At 40.9% G+C, this 13,241-nt stretch overlaps 5 protein-coding genes across 5 annotated transcripts; 4 read left to right on the top strand and 1 right to left on the bottom strand.

Annotated features, from left to right (window-relative positions):
- Window positions 1-262: 262 nt before the first annotated feature.
- AAT2 (aspartate transaminase AAT2) lies at window positions 263-1,651 on the top strand (the record flags this gene model as incomplete). Its single annotated transcript, XM_018366620.1, has 1 exon — window positions 263-1,651. One exon carries the CDS (start codon window positions 263-265, stop codon window positions 1,649-1,651), a length of 1,389 nt encoding a protein of 462 aa, XP_018220459.1.
- A 324-nt stretch (window positions 1,652-1,975) lies between these two features.
- On the top strand, window positions 1,976-2,998 carry SED5 (t-SNARE syntaxin; the record flags this gene model as incomplete). Its single annotated transcript, XM_018366619.1, has 1 exon — window positions 1,976-2,998. One exon carries the CDS (start codon window positions 1,976-1,978, stop codon window positions 2,996-2,998), a length of 1,023 nt encoding a protein of 340 aa, XP_018220458.1.
- A 283-nt stretch (window positions 2,999-3,281) lies between these two features.
- SNF7 (ESCRT-III subunit protein SNF7) lies at window positions 3,282-4,004 on the bottom strand (the record flags this gene model as incomplete). Its single annotated transcript, XM_018366618.1, has 1 exon — window positions 3,282-4,004. One exon carries the CDS (start codon window positions 4,002-4,004, stop codon window positions 3,282-3,284), a length of 723 nt encoding a protein of 240 aa, XP_018220457.1.
- A 1,288-nt stretch (window positions 4,005-5,292) lies between these two features.
- On the top strand, window positions 5,293-10,878 carry UBR2 (putative ubiquitin-protein ligase UBR2; the record flags this gene model as incomplete). The annotated part of the gene is made up of 1 exon (XM_018366617.1): window positions 5,293-10,878. The coding sequence occupies one exon, from the start codon at window positions 5,293-5,295 to the stop codon at window positions 10,876-10,878; it is 5,586 nt and encodes a 1,861-aa protein (XP_018220456.1).
- Window positions 10,879-11,410: 532 nt separating this feature from the next.
- IZH3 (Izh3p) lies at window positions 11,411-13,039 on the top strand (the record flags this gene model as incomplete). The annotated part of the gene is made up of 1 exon (XM_018366616.1): window positions 11,411-13,039. One exon carries the CDS (start codon window positions 11,411-11,413, stop codon window positions 13,037-13,039), a length of 1,629 nt encoding a protein of 542 aa, XP_018220455.1.
- Window positions 13,040-13,241: the final 202 nt, after the last annotated feature.

Raw genomic sequence — 13,241 nt, 5'->3', positions numbered from 1 at the left:
AAATATCCCGCATTTTTTTCTTGCCATGACGACCCGTCACAGCAAGCGATATATCTGCGGTGCAGTGACCACATACACTCTCCTGTGTCGGATATTCAAAAACGCAGATTGTTTCGCCTCCCCTGTAGCAAGCAAGCCATGTGAGTTCTTGTTGTTCTTGTTGTTCTAGTTGGGTTCTTGCTCTTGTCGGCGGCTCGGGCTTATCGCCGTTGCGTATGGCTGCCTAGTGGCCGTAATCAGTGATTTGCGAGACTCGGTCCGAATGAGTCAGTGTGGTCGGCGCCGTTTACCCTGTTCTTGGTTGGCACACATGTATATATTACGCATATGTATGTTTAAAGAGCTCTTGCTAAGAAACACAAATAAGCCAAGAACGCAAGAAAGTAATAACGCAATGTCCGCCTCCCTATTCAACAACATCGAACTGCTCCCCCCTGACGCCCTTTTTGGCATCAAGCAAAGATACGGTCAAGACCAACGCACCACCAAGGTCGACCTGGGTATCGGAGCCTACAGAGACAATAACGGTAAGCCATGGGTCCTGCCAAGTGTCAAAGCCGCGGAAAAGCTTATCCATAGCGACGAATCCTACAACCACGAGTACCTCGGGATCACTGGGCTGCCCTCTTTGACGTCCAACGCCGCCAAGATCATCTTCGGTACGCAATCCGCCGCCTTGCAGGAGGACAGAGTGATTTCGGTGCAGTCGCTGTCCGGTACTGGAGCCCTTCATATAGCCGCCAAGTTCTTCTCCAAGTTCTATCCAGACAAACTGGTCTACCTGTCCAAGCCCACCTGGGCAAACCACACGGCCATCTTTGAAAACCAAGGTTTGAAAACCACCACCTACCCCTACTGGGCCAATGAGACCAAGTCCTTGGATTTAGACGGCTTCCTGCGCGCCATCCAAAGCGCCCCAGAGGGTTCCGTCTTTGTTCTTCACTCTTGTGCCCACAACCCTACCGGTCTGGACCCAACTAACGACCAATGGGCCCAGATTGTCGACGCCATTGCCGCCAAGAACCACGTTGCCCTATTCGACACCGCGTACCAGGGTTTCGCTACAGGTGACTTGGACAAAGACGCCTACGCCGTGCGTCTGGGTGTGGAGAAATTATCCACAGTCTCTCCCGTCTTTGTCTGCCAGTCGTTTGCCAAGAACGCTGGTATGTACGGTGAACGTGTAGGTTGTTTCCATCTAGCGCTCACAAAGCAAGCCCAAAACAAGACCATCAAGCCCGCTGTCACCTCCCAATTGGCCAAGATCATACGTAGTGAAGTGTCCAATCCACCCGCCTACGGTGCCAAGATCGTCGCTAAGCTGTTGGAAACACCGGAATTGACCGAGCAATGGCACAAGGATATGGTCACCATGTCATCCAGAATCACCACAATGAGACATGCTCTAAGAGACCACTTGGTTAAGCTGGCCACCCCGGGCAATTGGGACCATATAGTCCACCAGTGTGGGATGTTCTCCTTCACCGGGTTGACTCCTCATATGGTCAAGAGACTAGAAGAAACCCACGCCGTTTACTTGGTCGCCTCGGGCAGAGCCTCCATTGCCGGGTTGAACCAAGGTAACGTGGAATACGTAGCCAAGGCCATTGACGAAGTGGTGCGCTTCTACGCTACTGAAGCTAAATTGTAATGATTAGAATAAACACTTACCTATTTCACTCTTTATAGTTTAATAAAACAAACATTCCTCTATTAACTTTTATTGGTACGTGTATTCTTTTCTATCATTATCGGCGTGACATCCGGGTAGGGAATTATCGATCAAGACGAGGCGAGGCACATTCGAAATAATCATAATATCAATAATAATGCTGTACAGGCAATATATAGGAAAAGACCCCCATTGCCACATCGATATCTCTGTTAGGTTTCTACTGAAACAAAAATCCCGCACGCTCCTTACTGTATATATTTTGTTACACCTTCCCCCATTCCACCATACCACACAGCCCACATGAATATAAAAGATAGAACTTCAGAATTTCAACAAAGCGTGTTGAGTTACAAGAAAAGAAACAAAAACTTTAAACAGCAGCAAAGAGAGCGTGTTCAAGAACAAGAAAATGGAAACTCTGCTGACAGCACAACCAAGAATGGGAAACCCGTGTCAGAGTTTCAAAAAAAAGCCTCTGGCATAGCCCATGAAATTTCATCTACCGCCCAATTACTATCTAAATTAGCCGTCCTGGCCAAGAGGAAACCAATGTTCAATGATAACCCCATCGAGATTGCAGAGCTGTCGTTCTTAATAAAGAGGAAGATCTACGCCATTGAACAGAGCCTAGTACAGTTGAGTCAGCTCAAGAAGAACGACGCGAATGGCAACGCATCAAATCAATCTTCTAACCAACCAAACGCCGTACAGCACTCCAAAAACGTCGTGAACCTTCTAAACACGCAAATGAAAAATATATCGGGGAATTTCAAAGACGTATTGGAGGAAAGACAACGATTGGAAATGGCAAACAAAGACAGATGGCAAAAGCTCTCCACCGACACGGAACACGCCCAAACAGAAGATCATACACAGAGCAACAATGCAGTGGATATGACCACCTACAACAACTCCAACCCGTTCATGACTTCGTTACTCGATGAATCCGCAGAGAAGAATAAAAACTCATCCAACCAAGGTGAACTATCTTTCCCTCAAAACGATTCTCAGTTAATGCTAATGGAGGAGGGCCAACTATCCAACAACGTCTACTTACAAGAGAGAAACAGAGCTGTGGAGACAATAGAATCTACCATCCAAGAAGTGGGGAACCTTTTCCAGCAACTGGCCTCCATGGTCCAAGAACAGGGTGAGGTCATCCAGAGAATCGATGCTAACGTAGACGACATTGACTTGAACATCAGCGGTGCTCAAAGAGAACTGATGAAGTACTTCGACAAGATAAAAAGTAATAGATGGTTAGCCGCGAAGGTTTTCTTTGTCATCTTTGTATTCTTCCTGTTTTGGGTCCTAGTCAATTAGAAGAGCAGAAGGAAGCGAAAAGAGCATACCATACGTATGTATTTATTTACTTTTTTCCCCTTTTTTCTGTACAGTACAATAATAATATAATCATAGTATACAAAACTGAACTGATAATAAAATAAATTGTGAATACGCATCCTCCCCTATTCGTTAAACGCAAAAAAATAATTATTATTAGTATGACTTAACTTTAAGAACTTCAAGTGTATAAAGTTGTATATATAGAACGGGAAAAAAGTAATAACACCTATTTTGTTCTTCTAGATTACACAGGGTTTGTTCAAAGCCCCATTTCTGCCTGCAACTCCCTTAGTGCCCTTTCGTCCTCGTCCTCTTCCTCGTCCTCTTCTTGGCCTTCCTTTAGGGAGGCTTCACTCTGTTTAATTTTATTGCTTGGAACATTGGGCAACGAGACCTTATTCTCTGCTGCCGGTGCCGCATTGACGTTATTATTGACAATCTTGGACGTTTCTTGGTTGGCGTTTTCTTGAGCCAGCATGTCTAATTCTTCATCCAATTCGTCTTCATCCACCTCGTTTGCCCCAGTGTTTAATGGTCTAGATATAGCATCGCTTATTTCGTCTCCTAATTCTACCTGCTCCCTTATCTCATCCATCGTTTCATCAACTTTATCTATATCTAGACCATTGTGAATGGATTTCATTGCCTTAGCACCCTGTTGCATGGCCCTCATCGTCTCCAGGTTTAAGTTGGCGCTCTCTATGGAGAATAGCTGCTGTTCCAGAGATTCCATCGTTCCTTCCAACTTGCTTAAGTTTTGCTCGTATATCTTCTTCTTCTTCAGCGAGTTCTTGGCCATTACCTTATTGCCCTTCGTCAAAAAGATCCTAGCCTCATTCTCTTGGTTTGTGATTTGGGTATGCAGATGTGATTGCTTTTTGGAAAGAAGGTTGATATGCTCCCTCAGTTCCACTATAGCCTTTTTAGGCAACTCTTTGTTCTTCGCACTACCGGATGCTCCACCAAAAAAATACGACCACATGCCCTGTTGTAATAATAGTATTATGTTTCTGTTACTCCTGTTCAAAACACAATATCCTATTGTGTAGCAAGCCTATATCTCCCCTGCCAAGCGAACCATCCAAGATGTGAAATCACCCACCTCTTTAAAAATCCCATCTTTATCAAAAGGGTCGAGCTAAAATTACGTAGAAAACGATGTTCAACATACAACGTACAATAATACCAACATGATTGCTATTTATTCCCCGTTCAGTGCATCGAACACTGTGACGCTGCATCAGCATCACCGTTTGCTTGCTTGCTTTCTCTTTATGTTTGTAAGCATGTATCGTGTAGTAAGTAGGACAAGACTGTTCTTGCGTTACCATTAAAGACTAAACACAATACAAGAACAAAAAAACAGAATACACAATATGTGGAAACCTCTTGTAACAGAGATCCCCCGGGTTCCCTTTCTCAATGATTCAAGATATTATATCTCCACGGCTTGTGGATACGAGACACCGACCACAACCAGCTGAGGAGCTGTCAATAAATACAATCTCCACATAATTTATTAAAACGCACCCTTGCTTCTGTTTAGAGCATGATCCTAACCGGTCACAATCCACTTCACAATGTTGGATTTATGAGAAATAGCAAGGATTGCCGCCGAAGTTTATGCGCCAGTTTGTAAGGCCCTGACAAAGATTTACTTAGTAGAAACAGCTGCAACATACAATGACACGCCGTCTACTGCCACCGAGTTTCACGTTATAGACTACTCGTCAAGCATCTAATCCAGCGTCGGAGCGAAATTTACTGGTGAGATGCTTAGTCAACTCGCTAACTAAATACGCAAACGCAGTGTTTTGCCACCGCTTAACCACATACTCCCACTCCTCCTTGCAAAACTTAATATCACCCAATAGCATCAATTGCATGATCTTACTCTCGCCTATGTAGGACCACTGTAAGTGATTTAGAATCTGAAATGGTTGTTATTTGAACAAAAGTAATACCAGTCCGGCCGTCACTTAGCACGTTGCGACAGTGACGGCGGCAATTTACAGTGGCGTTTGGTGGAGTTGTATGCGGTACCAGTCAAGATCATCGCCGATAAACAGCCACAGGAAGAAGCCTAACTGACTTGGTACTTTCGTTTTCAATTGCTTGGCCTACCATCACCAGATCGCTAAAAATAATTGGTCTTAAGCTTTTTAAAAGAAAGAGCGGGCCTTGTTTTTTTATTATCAGTATTTATTTACTCGTTTTTAGCAATATAGGGAATATTTGGCAGACAACTAGCTGCCACCTAACAACCACGCATGGAGGATTCTAATCTGGCTATAAACAATATCAGGGACTTCCTCACCCAGCTCCCGAAACTCGCCAAATGCGAGTACAACGAAACCACTAGTTATCTGCTATGGAAAACTTTGAATCTACGCCTTAAGAATAATGATAACCATGTCGATTGGCCCTCTCTCGTCTCCATCCTCAATTCCGAGGCTTGGACAAGTGAAGCGTATAGAGACATACTAAATGGCAAACAGTGGAAAACACTAGAGTTCGAGAGTGACCATCGCCCACTAGATAACATACACACAGGAACAGCATGCACACGTTTATGTTTCCCCTCTGAGACAGTCTACTACTGTTTTACATGCTCTACGAATCCACTATATGAAATCTGCGAACTTTGTTTTGATAAAGGAAAACACATGAATCATTCTTATGTAGCCAAAGTGGTTATGCGCCCGGAAGGCAGAATATGCCATTGTGGTGATCCCTTTGCCTTCAATGATCCAAGTCTAGCATTCAAATGCATGAACGAACTGAATAATGTTTCTGGTTTTAGTGAAACTAATGACGATATTGATGACGAAAACGTTGTTTCCTTATTGAATTATGTACTGGATTTTTTAATTGATGTAACGGTTTGCTACAAGGAGGAGGCAGAAACCAACTCTGGTGAGATAAAAACATCTTCCCCCAGGAATCCTGTCAACGATGACACAACGGATAATCAAGAATACGAATCGTTGGTCAACGATGACAATTCTGCATTTTTTGACAGCAATTGGTCTAATACAAAGAAAGAGCCCCGCGAGGAATGGGCTATCCAAATCGAGGACGAAGAGTGTAACGTACACTATATGGACCTAGCGTCTATAATAACCAAAACATTGAACGTGCCTATTGAGTATGCCATTTCTATTACCAGGGCTCTAGAAGACTCCCATGATGTAGTAACTGTGCTCCAAGGTGAAAACTTTTTTGAAATGAATAGAATAGCTGAAGGGTTTCAGAAGGAAAACATAAAAGTTTACGTACGGAAAATGAGTGATATATTTAATAGAAAACTAACAGACGATTTAACGAACTGGCTGTACTCTATGTGCTTCAAGTCGACCGAATCATTGCAAATTAAATATTTTCTTCGGATTTCCATGCTCGATGTTTGGTATTCGCACTTTTCTAAAATGAGAGCTAGTCCTTCAAACTCAAACCCTGATTTCTCTAAAATAAACTTATTAGGTGGATTTCTACTATCGAATGAAGATAGTAATGGGTCCTGGTTCAAACCTTGGCCACTAGAACATATAAACGATGAGAAAATCTCGAAAATATTAACCAAATACAATGATAGATTAACCAATGCACATTCGCCGAACTCGGTGAGTCATTTTTACAGTTTTTATGGATCAAGATTCCAATATATCATTATAAATTCCATTAACATTCTGTCGAGAAAGTCCAAGTTCAAAATGTTAAAGATCATAACGTCATTATTTTCCTTAAGGGATGAGAGTAGAAAATTTCTTGCCGCTCAGTATATCGACATTTATCTCTCCGTTCTCTATGATGCCGTGGCTTCAGACGCTAAAGAATGCCAGGTAACTCTAATGAGTCTCTTGGGACAATACACTTTCCAAGACCCCAGCATAGCAAATATGACTATAAGCTCTGGATTTATCGAAAGAACCATCAGGTTCGCCTTTACTCTCATGGCATTCAATCCGGAAGACTTGATGTCATACTTACCTATATCTTTATACAATGGGTTCAAATTACCTACCGAAACCATACGAAACCGGAGAACAATCATTTGCTTCAAAGATCTTTGTACGATTATGTCAGCAAACACAGTTCCAGAAGAGCTTCTATCGAACGACGCGATTTTCAATGCAATAATTGAATCCTTTTCTGAATTCAATAATGTGCTTCCTTTAAAAAGGGAAACCAAAGAACATGTGGAAGTTGAAAATTTTGACTTCTCTGCGTTCTATTTCTTTTTTTCGTCGATTTTAATTATGACAGATGGCTACGTACGTAGTATATCGTTGGTAAAAGACGCGACTTTCCGTAAACATATTGTTCTCAAGCTATTGGATGTTGCTCAGAATAGGGAATTTGAGTCGTTAACTCACTCAAGAAAGGCCATAGCATCTGATAACATATCAACTAGTGAAACTGACACCAACAAAGCAAGTTTGTCTACTGTTAGAGAAACTATATGTAACTACGTTGCAGAAACGATCGATTACCAAGTGGGGGTGAACACACAATATTTTTTCAATCCAATGTCGTATTTATTCAAGTTCGTCATTCAATGGAGCCAATGTGGTAGATATGAGCCTCTTCCTACATATTTAACAAACTACATTGATTTGTACGAGGTTTTCCAAGATAAGCAGAAAGCTTTGCACATATCAGAATCGGCTTTATCTACCCTGGTTCTGATCGGGCAAATCAATGTCGGCTTTTGGGTAAGAAATGGTACTCCAATCACTCACCAGGCCAGGATGTATACGAAATACAGCATGAGAGAGTTCACTTACGTTAGTGACATCTTTAATGTCCAATTCAGCATGGCAATGTGTAATCCTGATGAACTAATGGTTACATATCTTTCAAGATGGGGATTAAAACATTGGGCAAATGGTGTACCAATGTACGATTATCCTGATGCAGAAACTACCATAGCTGTTGTCAATGAATGTATTTTGTTACTGATTCAATTGCTCACAGAAGTGAGGTCGTTGGTCATGAAATCCTCTAAAGAGGGGTTTGAAAGAACATTCAAGTCAGAGATTATTCACGCCCTCTGCTTTGACACATGCTCTTACGCACAAATTAACAATTGCATTCCCGAGCATATTACCAAGCACCCTTCATTTGACATATATCTTGAAAAATACGCCAACTATATTCCTCCAATAAGTTTAACTGACAACGGGACTTTTTCATTGAAAGAAAAGTACAAAGACGAGATTGATCCTTATTATATAGGACTCTCTTCTAGTAGAAGGTATGATGTAGAGAAAAATATCAGGCTGAACATGGCCAATTTGAAGAAAATGAAATATGAAGACACTTTTGTACCAGCGAAAAAAGTCAAGGATTTATTAAAGAGCACTTTCTATTCAGGACTTTACTCAATATCGTCAGCAAACACCTTTGGCTTGTTTTTAAAAAATACACTTGAGCATATCATCAAATATGATTACGACCACTTACTACCAAGAGTTGTCCATTTGATACATTTATGCGTGGTTAATAACCTAAATGAATTCATGGGAATATTGTGGCATGAATATGCAATTGTAGACACAGAGTTTTGCCATTACCACAGCATTGGTTCTATACTGTATTACTGTCTGTTGAAGGATACTTTTTCAGACTCGCATGGCAAGATCAGGGAAATTTTTAGATACCTAATGGAAACAGCGCCTCATGTCAATGTAAGCAGTTATTTAAAGGAACAAACTACTTCGTATACGCCGGGTATACTATGGCCCACGAAGGAAGATAAGAGTCACAAGGATAAAGAATTTGAAAGAAAAAAGCATCTTGCTAGATTAAGAAGAAAAAAAATAATGAAGAAGCTAGCTCAACAGCAATTAAAATTTATGGAAAACAATAGCGTGGACACTTCTGAAATCAGTACACCCAGGACTATGTCACCTAGTTTATCGCCTTCTAGGGTAGATATAGATAATAATAACAAGTCAATGAGTAGTTGCTGTGACGATGACTGTGCATTTTGCAAGATGTCAAAGGACGATGATGTTTTTGTTTACTTTTCTTATCAAGAACGAAACATATGTGATCATGGTATTGATTTCACAAATCCGCCAGACATTAACAGAATAAGTTCCCAGCTTAGCGGTAAGCATCCAAGAAACAGTATGATTCAGGAAGACACGTATGAAGATGATGTATCGAGATTAAAATTGACCAGGTGTGAACCAGTATTAAGAGCATGTGGACACGGATCTCATATCAAATGTTTAAGTGGCCATATGAAATCTATTCGTGGTATACAAAACCAAACCACAAAAAACATTCCATTATCTTATGGTTCAGGGCTAATATATTGTCCCGTTTGCAATTCCTTAAGTAATTCATTTCTACCGAAACTGAATGACCCTAACAAGAAAGCAGCTAACGCTTTTTTCGAGTGTACTAAGGATCATAAAGATAACATAGAGGAAGATGTTGAACTGTTGAGCTCTATTTGTATTAAAGCAGCAATGATCTTTAGTGATCTACAAGGAGTAAAAGTCACTACTATCGATGATGCATATAAAGTTGTTAATAATGTTTTAATCAACACCGTAGCAAATACAGAGCTGAGACTAAGGTCTTATAGGGAACATGGAAAAATAGTGGACTTGAACAAGATATCCAGTCAATGCGTTTTGACCTTACGACTACTTTGTGAACTGAAATCGTTCCTTCATAAGCAATGCGTCGAGTTAAAAACATTTGTCGACGAAATCCCTAGTAAAATATGGAATTGGAACGAATTTTTAATAGAAGGTAATAATATGGATTTGCTCCTGTATATGAGCCAAAATTTCGATAATACTGATCGAGAAAGGATCGCGCAACCACCCACCCTTTGCGTTTATGAAATGTTCAAGAGAAGGTTTCACCAACTTTTACTTCTACTTGCAAGAGATATGATGAGAGTAAATTTTTACAAGGACTGCCAAAATAAAATCAAGCTATCATCAAATCGATCCGGCGAGCCACACACAAGTATGTTGTATTTATTTGAGACTTTTAAAAAGTACATTGACCTTTTCAAACCAGACGACATTGAGTTTGATGTTACGAGCTTAGAAAAGAGCAAAAACTTTATATGCTCGTTGTTACTAGAGTCGTTAACCATCTTTTGTAGGAAAACGTACTTACTATTTCGTATCCAGTACGAAGATGATGACAACGATGGCGACAGCACGACTAAACAAGATGAAATAGAGCAAATCTTCCATTATTTCAAATTACCCAATTTAGCTCATTTCCTGAAGGATTTTTTCTATAACGAATTAACTCAAAACATCGAAAGATACAACGATGGTAACGATAACTTAAGAATCCAAAAAGTCATATATGACATGGTGCAGAATATAAACTCAAGATCATACCCGTCCCCAGAAAAAATTCAACTAATCAAACTCCCGGTAAATCTCTCCAAGTTTTCCCTTGACAACGACGAAATATCGAATAAATGTGATAAATACGAAACCGGAGTGTGTTTATTGTGCGGCCAAAGATGTCATATCCAAAAAAGCATAGCACTACAAGGTTACTTACAGGGAGAATGTACTGACCACATGAAAAATGGATGCGAAATCACGTCTTCCTACGGGGTTTTCTTAATGACCAGGACAAACGCTATATATCTGTCATACGGCAAAAGAGGTACGTTTTATGCAGCACCCTATCTGAGCAAGTACGGAGAGACCAACGAAGACTACAAATTCAGTACCCCTGTCTATTTGAATCAGGCCAGATACGAGTATCTGGCCAATGAGATTGTTTTCGGCAACATGATCCCGCACATAGTGTTCCGACTAACAGACGGTAATGCAGATCTCGGTGGATGGGAGACCATGTAGCCAACCAACCATTCGCCCAATCTAGTCATTCGAGTTGCCATGAAACATGCGTATCGGAAAAACCAGAAATATTTTTTTTGGCTCAACTAGCGTGGGGAAGTGGGGTAAAAGCCCGGAATCATCCACGCCTCTCGTGGAAAGAGACAGGCACGCTGGCCCGAAAAAAAGAAATGTCGCAGAAAAAGAAACGGTCTGGTGTGGGGTGTGGGTGGATACTCGTACACTGCAGGGTCGCCTCACTTTTCTTTTTCTCTGCGGGAAAACAGAGAAAGTGTTGATGGATAAAGTATATAGTCACAACGTGAGACAGCGTGGGCGTACATCTTAAAGCTTGGCAAGTTGAACGAGACAGCGTTTTCTGCCTTTTATAACAGTTTGTTTGGTCGCTGTTTTAGAACACAGGTTCCTCCGAATTTTATATTTTATTGTATCTATAGTGTTGTCTTTGCAGAAGTTCAACGAAAAAGCAATTGAGCAAGCAAGCCGGAAAAAATAATTTAGGTCCCATTACATTCCCTTATTCCAGTATAGGATGGACTCTTCAAGCAGAAACCTAACGCAGTATTTACCGTCACCCATGGAGTCCTTATCGAGGTTAAAGCGTAAGGGTGTAGACAATTTCCACAAAGTGAAGAAATCCGGTAAATCCATCTACAACTATAACTATTCGAAGTTTGTTCCTCATCCATTTTCTACCATTGATGAAACCATCAAGCATTCAGAAAGTGACCACGATGACCATTTGGAGACTATAGAGACTCTAAAGGGGAAGAAAGTTGAAAGTTCTATTTATAAAAGAACTGTTGGTAAGTCACTACGTGCAGAGTCTCAACTCTCTCTCGGTGATTCAGACGCTCTTACTCTCGTGAATTCTACATCTACTTTCAAATTAAACAGTGCGTCCACTTCGACCTCCTTAGTGTCTTCATCTTCGACAATATGTTCTAAAACAAGGACATCATCGCGTTCCTTGACAAGCTTTTCCAACCAACTGAAAATCAGAGAAGAACGTGGCCATTTTTCTAATGTGAAGGAGTACTGTGGCCCAATGAAAAAGAGTATGAGACAAACAAAAATTCTCATCGAAGAACCTTTGAATCCAACCACTGATATCAAATCGTATATCAGCTCTTACAACCATTCCAAAGCACACAACCTAGGTGAGAACCAACACTTACATTATTACCAACTACCATTTCCATGGAGAGAAAACAGATACATCATCCACGGCTATAGGTTTTACAATACCCACTCTAAGTCCCTGTTATCCATCATCAATTGGTACGGCTGGCATAACGAAACTTCCAACATCTGGACCCATTTGTTGGGAGCCATGTACATAGTCTATTTGGCAGTGTACGATTTCCCTCAGTCTGAAGTGTGGCAGAATCCCAAAGTTCCGCAACAAGCAAGATGGATCGTTTTCGCGTTCTTGGCAGCTGCGTTGAAATGCATGTTGAGCTCTGTGTTCTGGCACACTTTTAACGGTACGTCTTTCCTAGGACTGCGTTCCAAATTTGCATGTGTCGATTATAGTGGTATTACAATCTTGATCACAGCCTCGATTTTAACCACTGAATTTGTCACTATGTATTCATGCTACTGGGCAATGTGTATTTACATGAGCATTTCTTTAGCGCTGGGTGTATTCGGTGTGTTTATGAACTGGTCCCCTCGCTTTGATAGACCTGAGGCAAGACCACTAAGAATTAGATTTTTTATCCTATTGGCAACCATGGGTGTCTTATCTTTTCTACATTTGATTTTTTTGACAGACTTACATTATGCTATATGGTTGTTTAGCCCCGTCACAAACAAATCGGTTGTTTGGTATTTGGTTGGTGTGGTCTTCTATGGTTCATTCATCCCTGAAAGATTTAGGTCTGATGTCCAAGTTGATATGACTATTCCAACTGACTACGAACTATCTACTGATTTAGAAATTATAACAAAGCAGAAAGAGATTCATTTCAGAAAGGCACCAACCACCCATTCCAAGTGCAAGTCCTGTCCATCTCACGCCAAATCATTCAAGTCCCTATGGTGGGTCGACTATGTGGGTTGTTCGCACACTTTCTGGCATTTCTTTGTGGTTTTGGGTGTGATCGGTCACTACAGAGCTATTTTAGATATGTTTACCAAGAGGTGGGCACTGTCATGATGGTGCGGCTATTTTAACTTCCAGCATTTTGCATTTTTTTTCTCTTCCTTTGTAAATCAAAAGGACTCAAAAAGAAAGAAACAGTTTATTCTTATTCTGGTGGAATTACGTATGATCCTTTGAAGTATGATCACTTGCGTACAGAGAAACGCCTGTTTCATCTGAACCTGATATTGATTGTCTTCCCATTTTCCTCTTCTAT

This window comes from Saccharomyces eubayanus, chromosome XII (genome assembly GCF_001298625.1).
Source record: "Saccharomyces eubayanus strain FM1318 chromosome XII, whole genome shotgun sequence".
Taxonomy (NCBI): Eukaryota; Fungi; Ascomycota; class Saccharomycetes; order Saccharomycetales; family Saccharomycetaceae; genus Saccharomyces; species Saccharomyces eubayanus.
The sequence above is the reverse complement of the archived record's forward strand: the minus strand, read 5'-3'. Positions and strand labels throughout refer to the sequence as shown.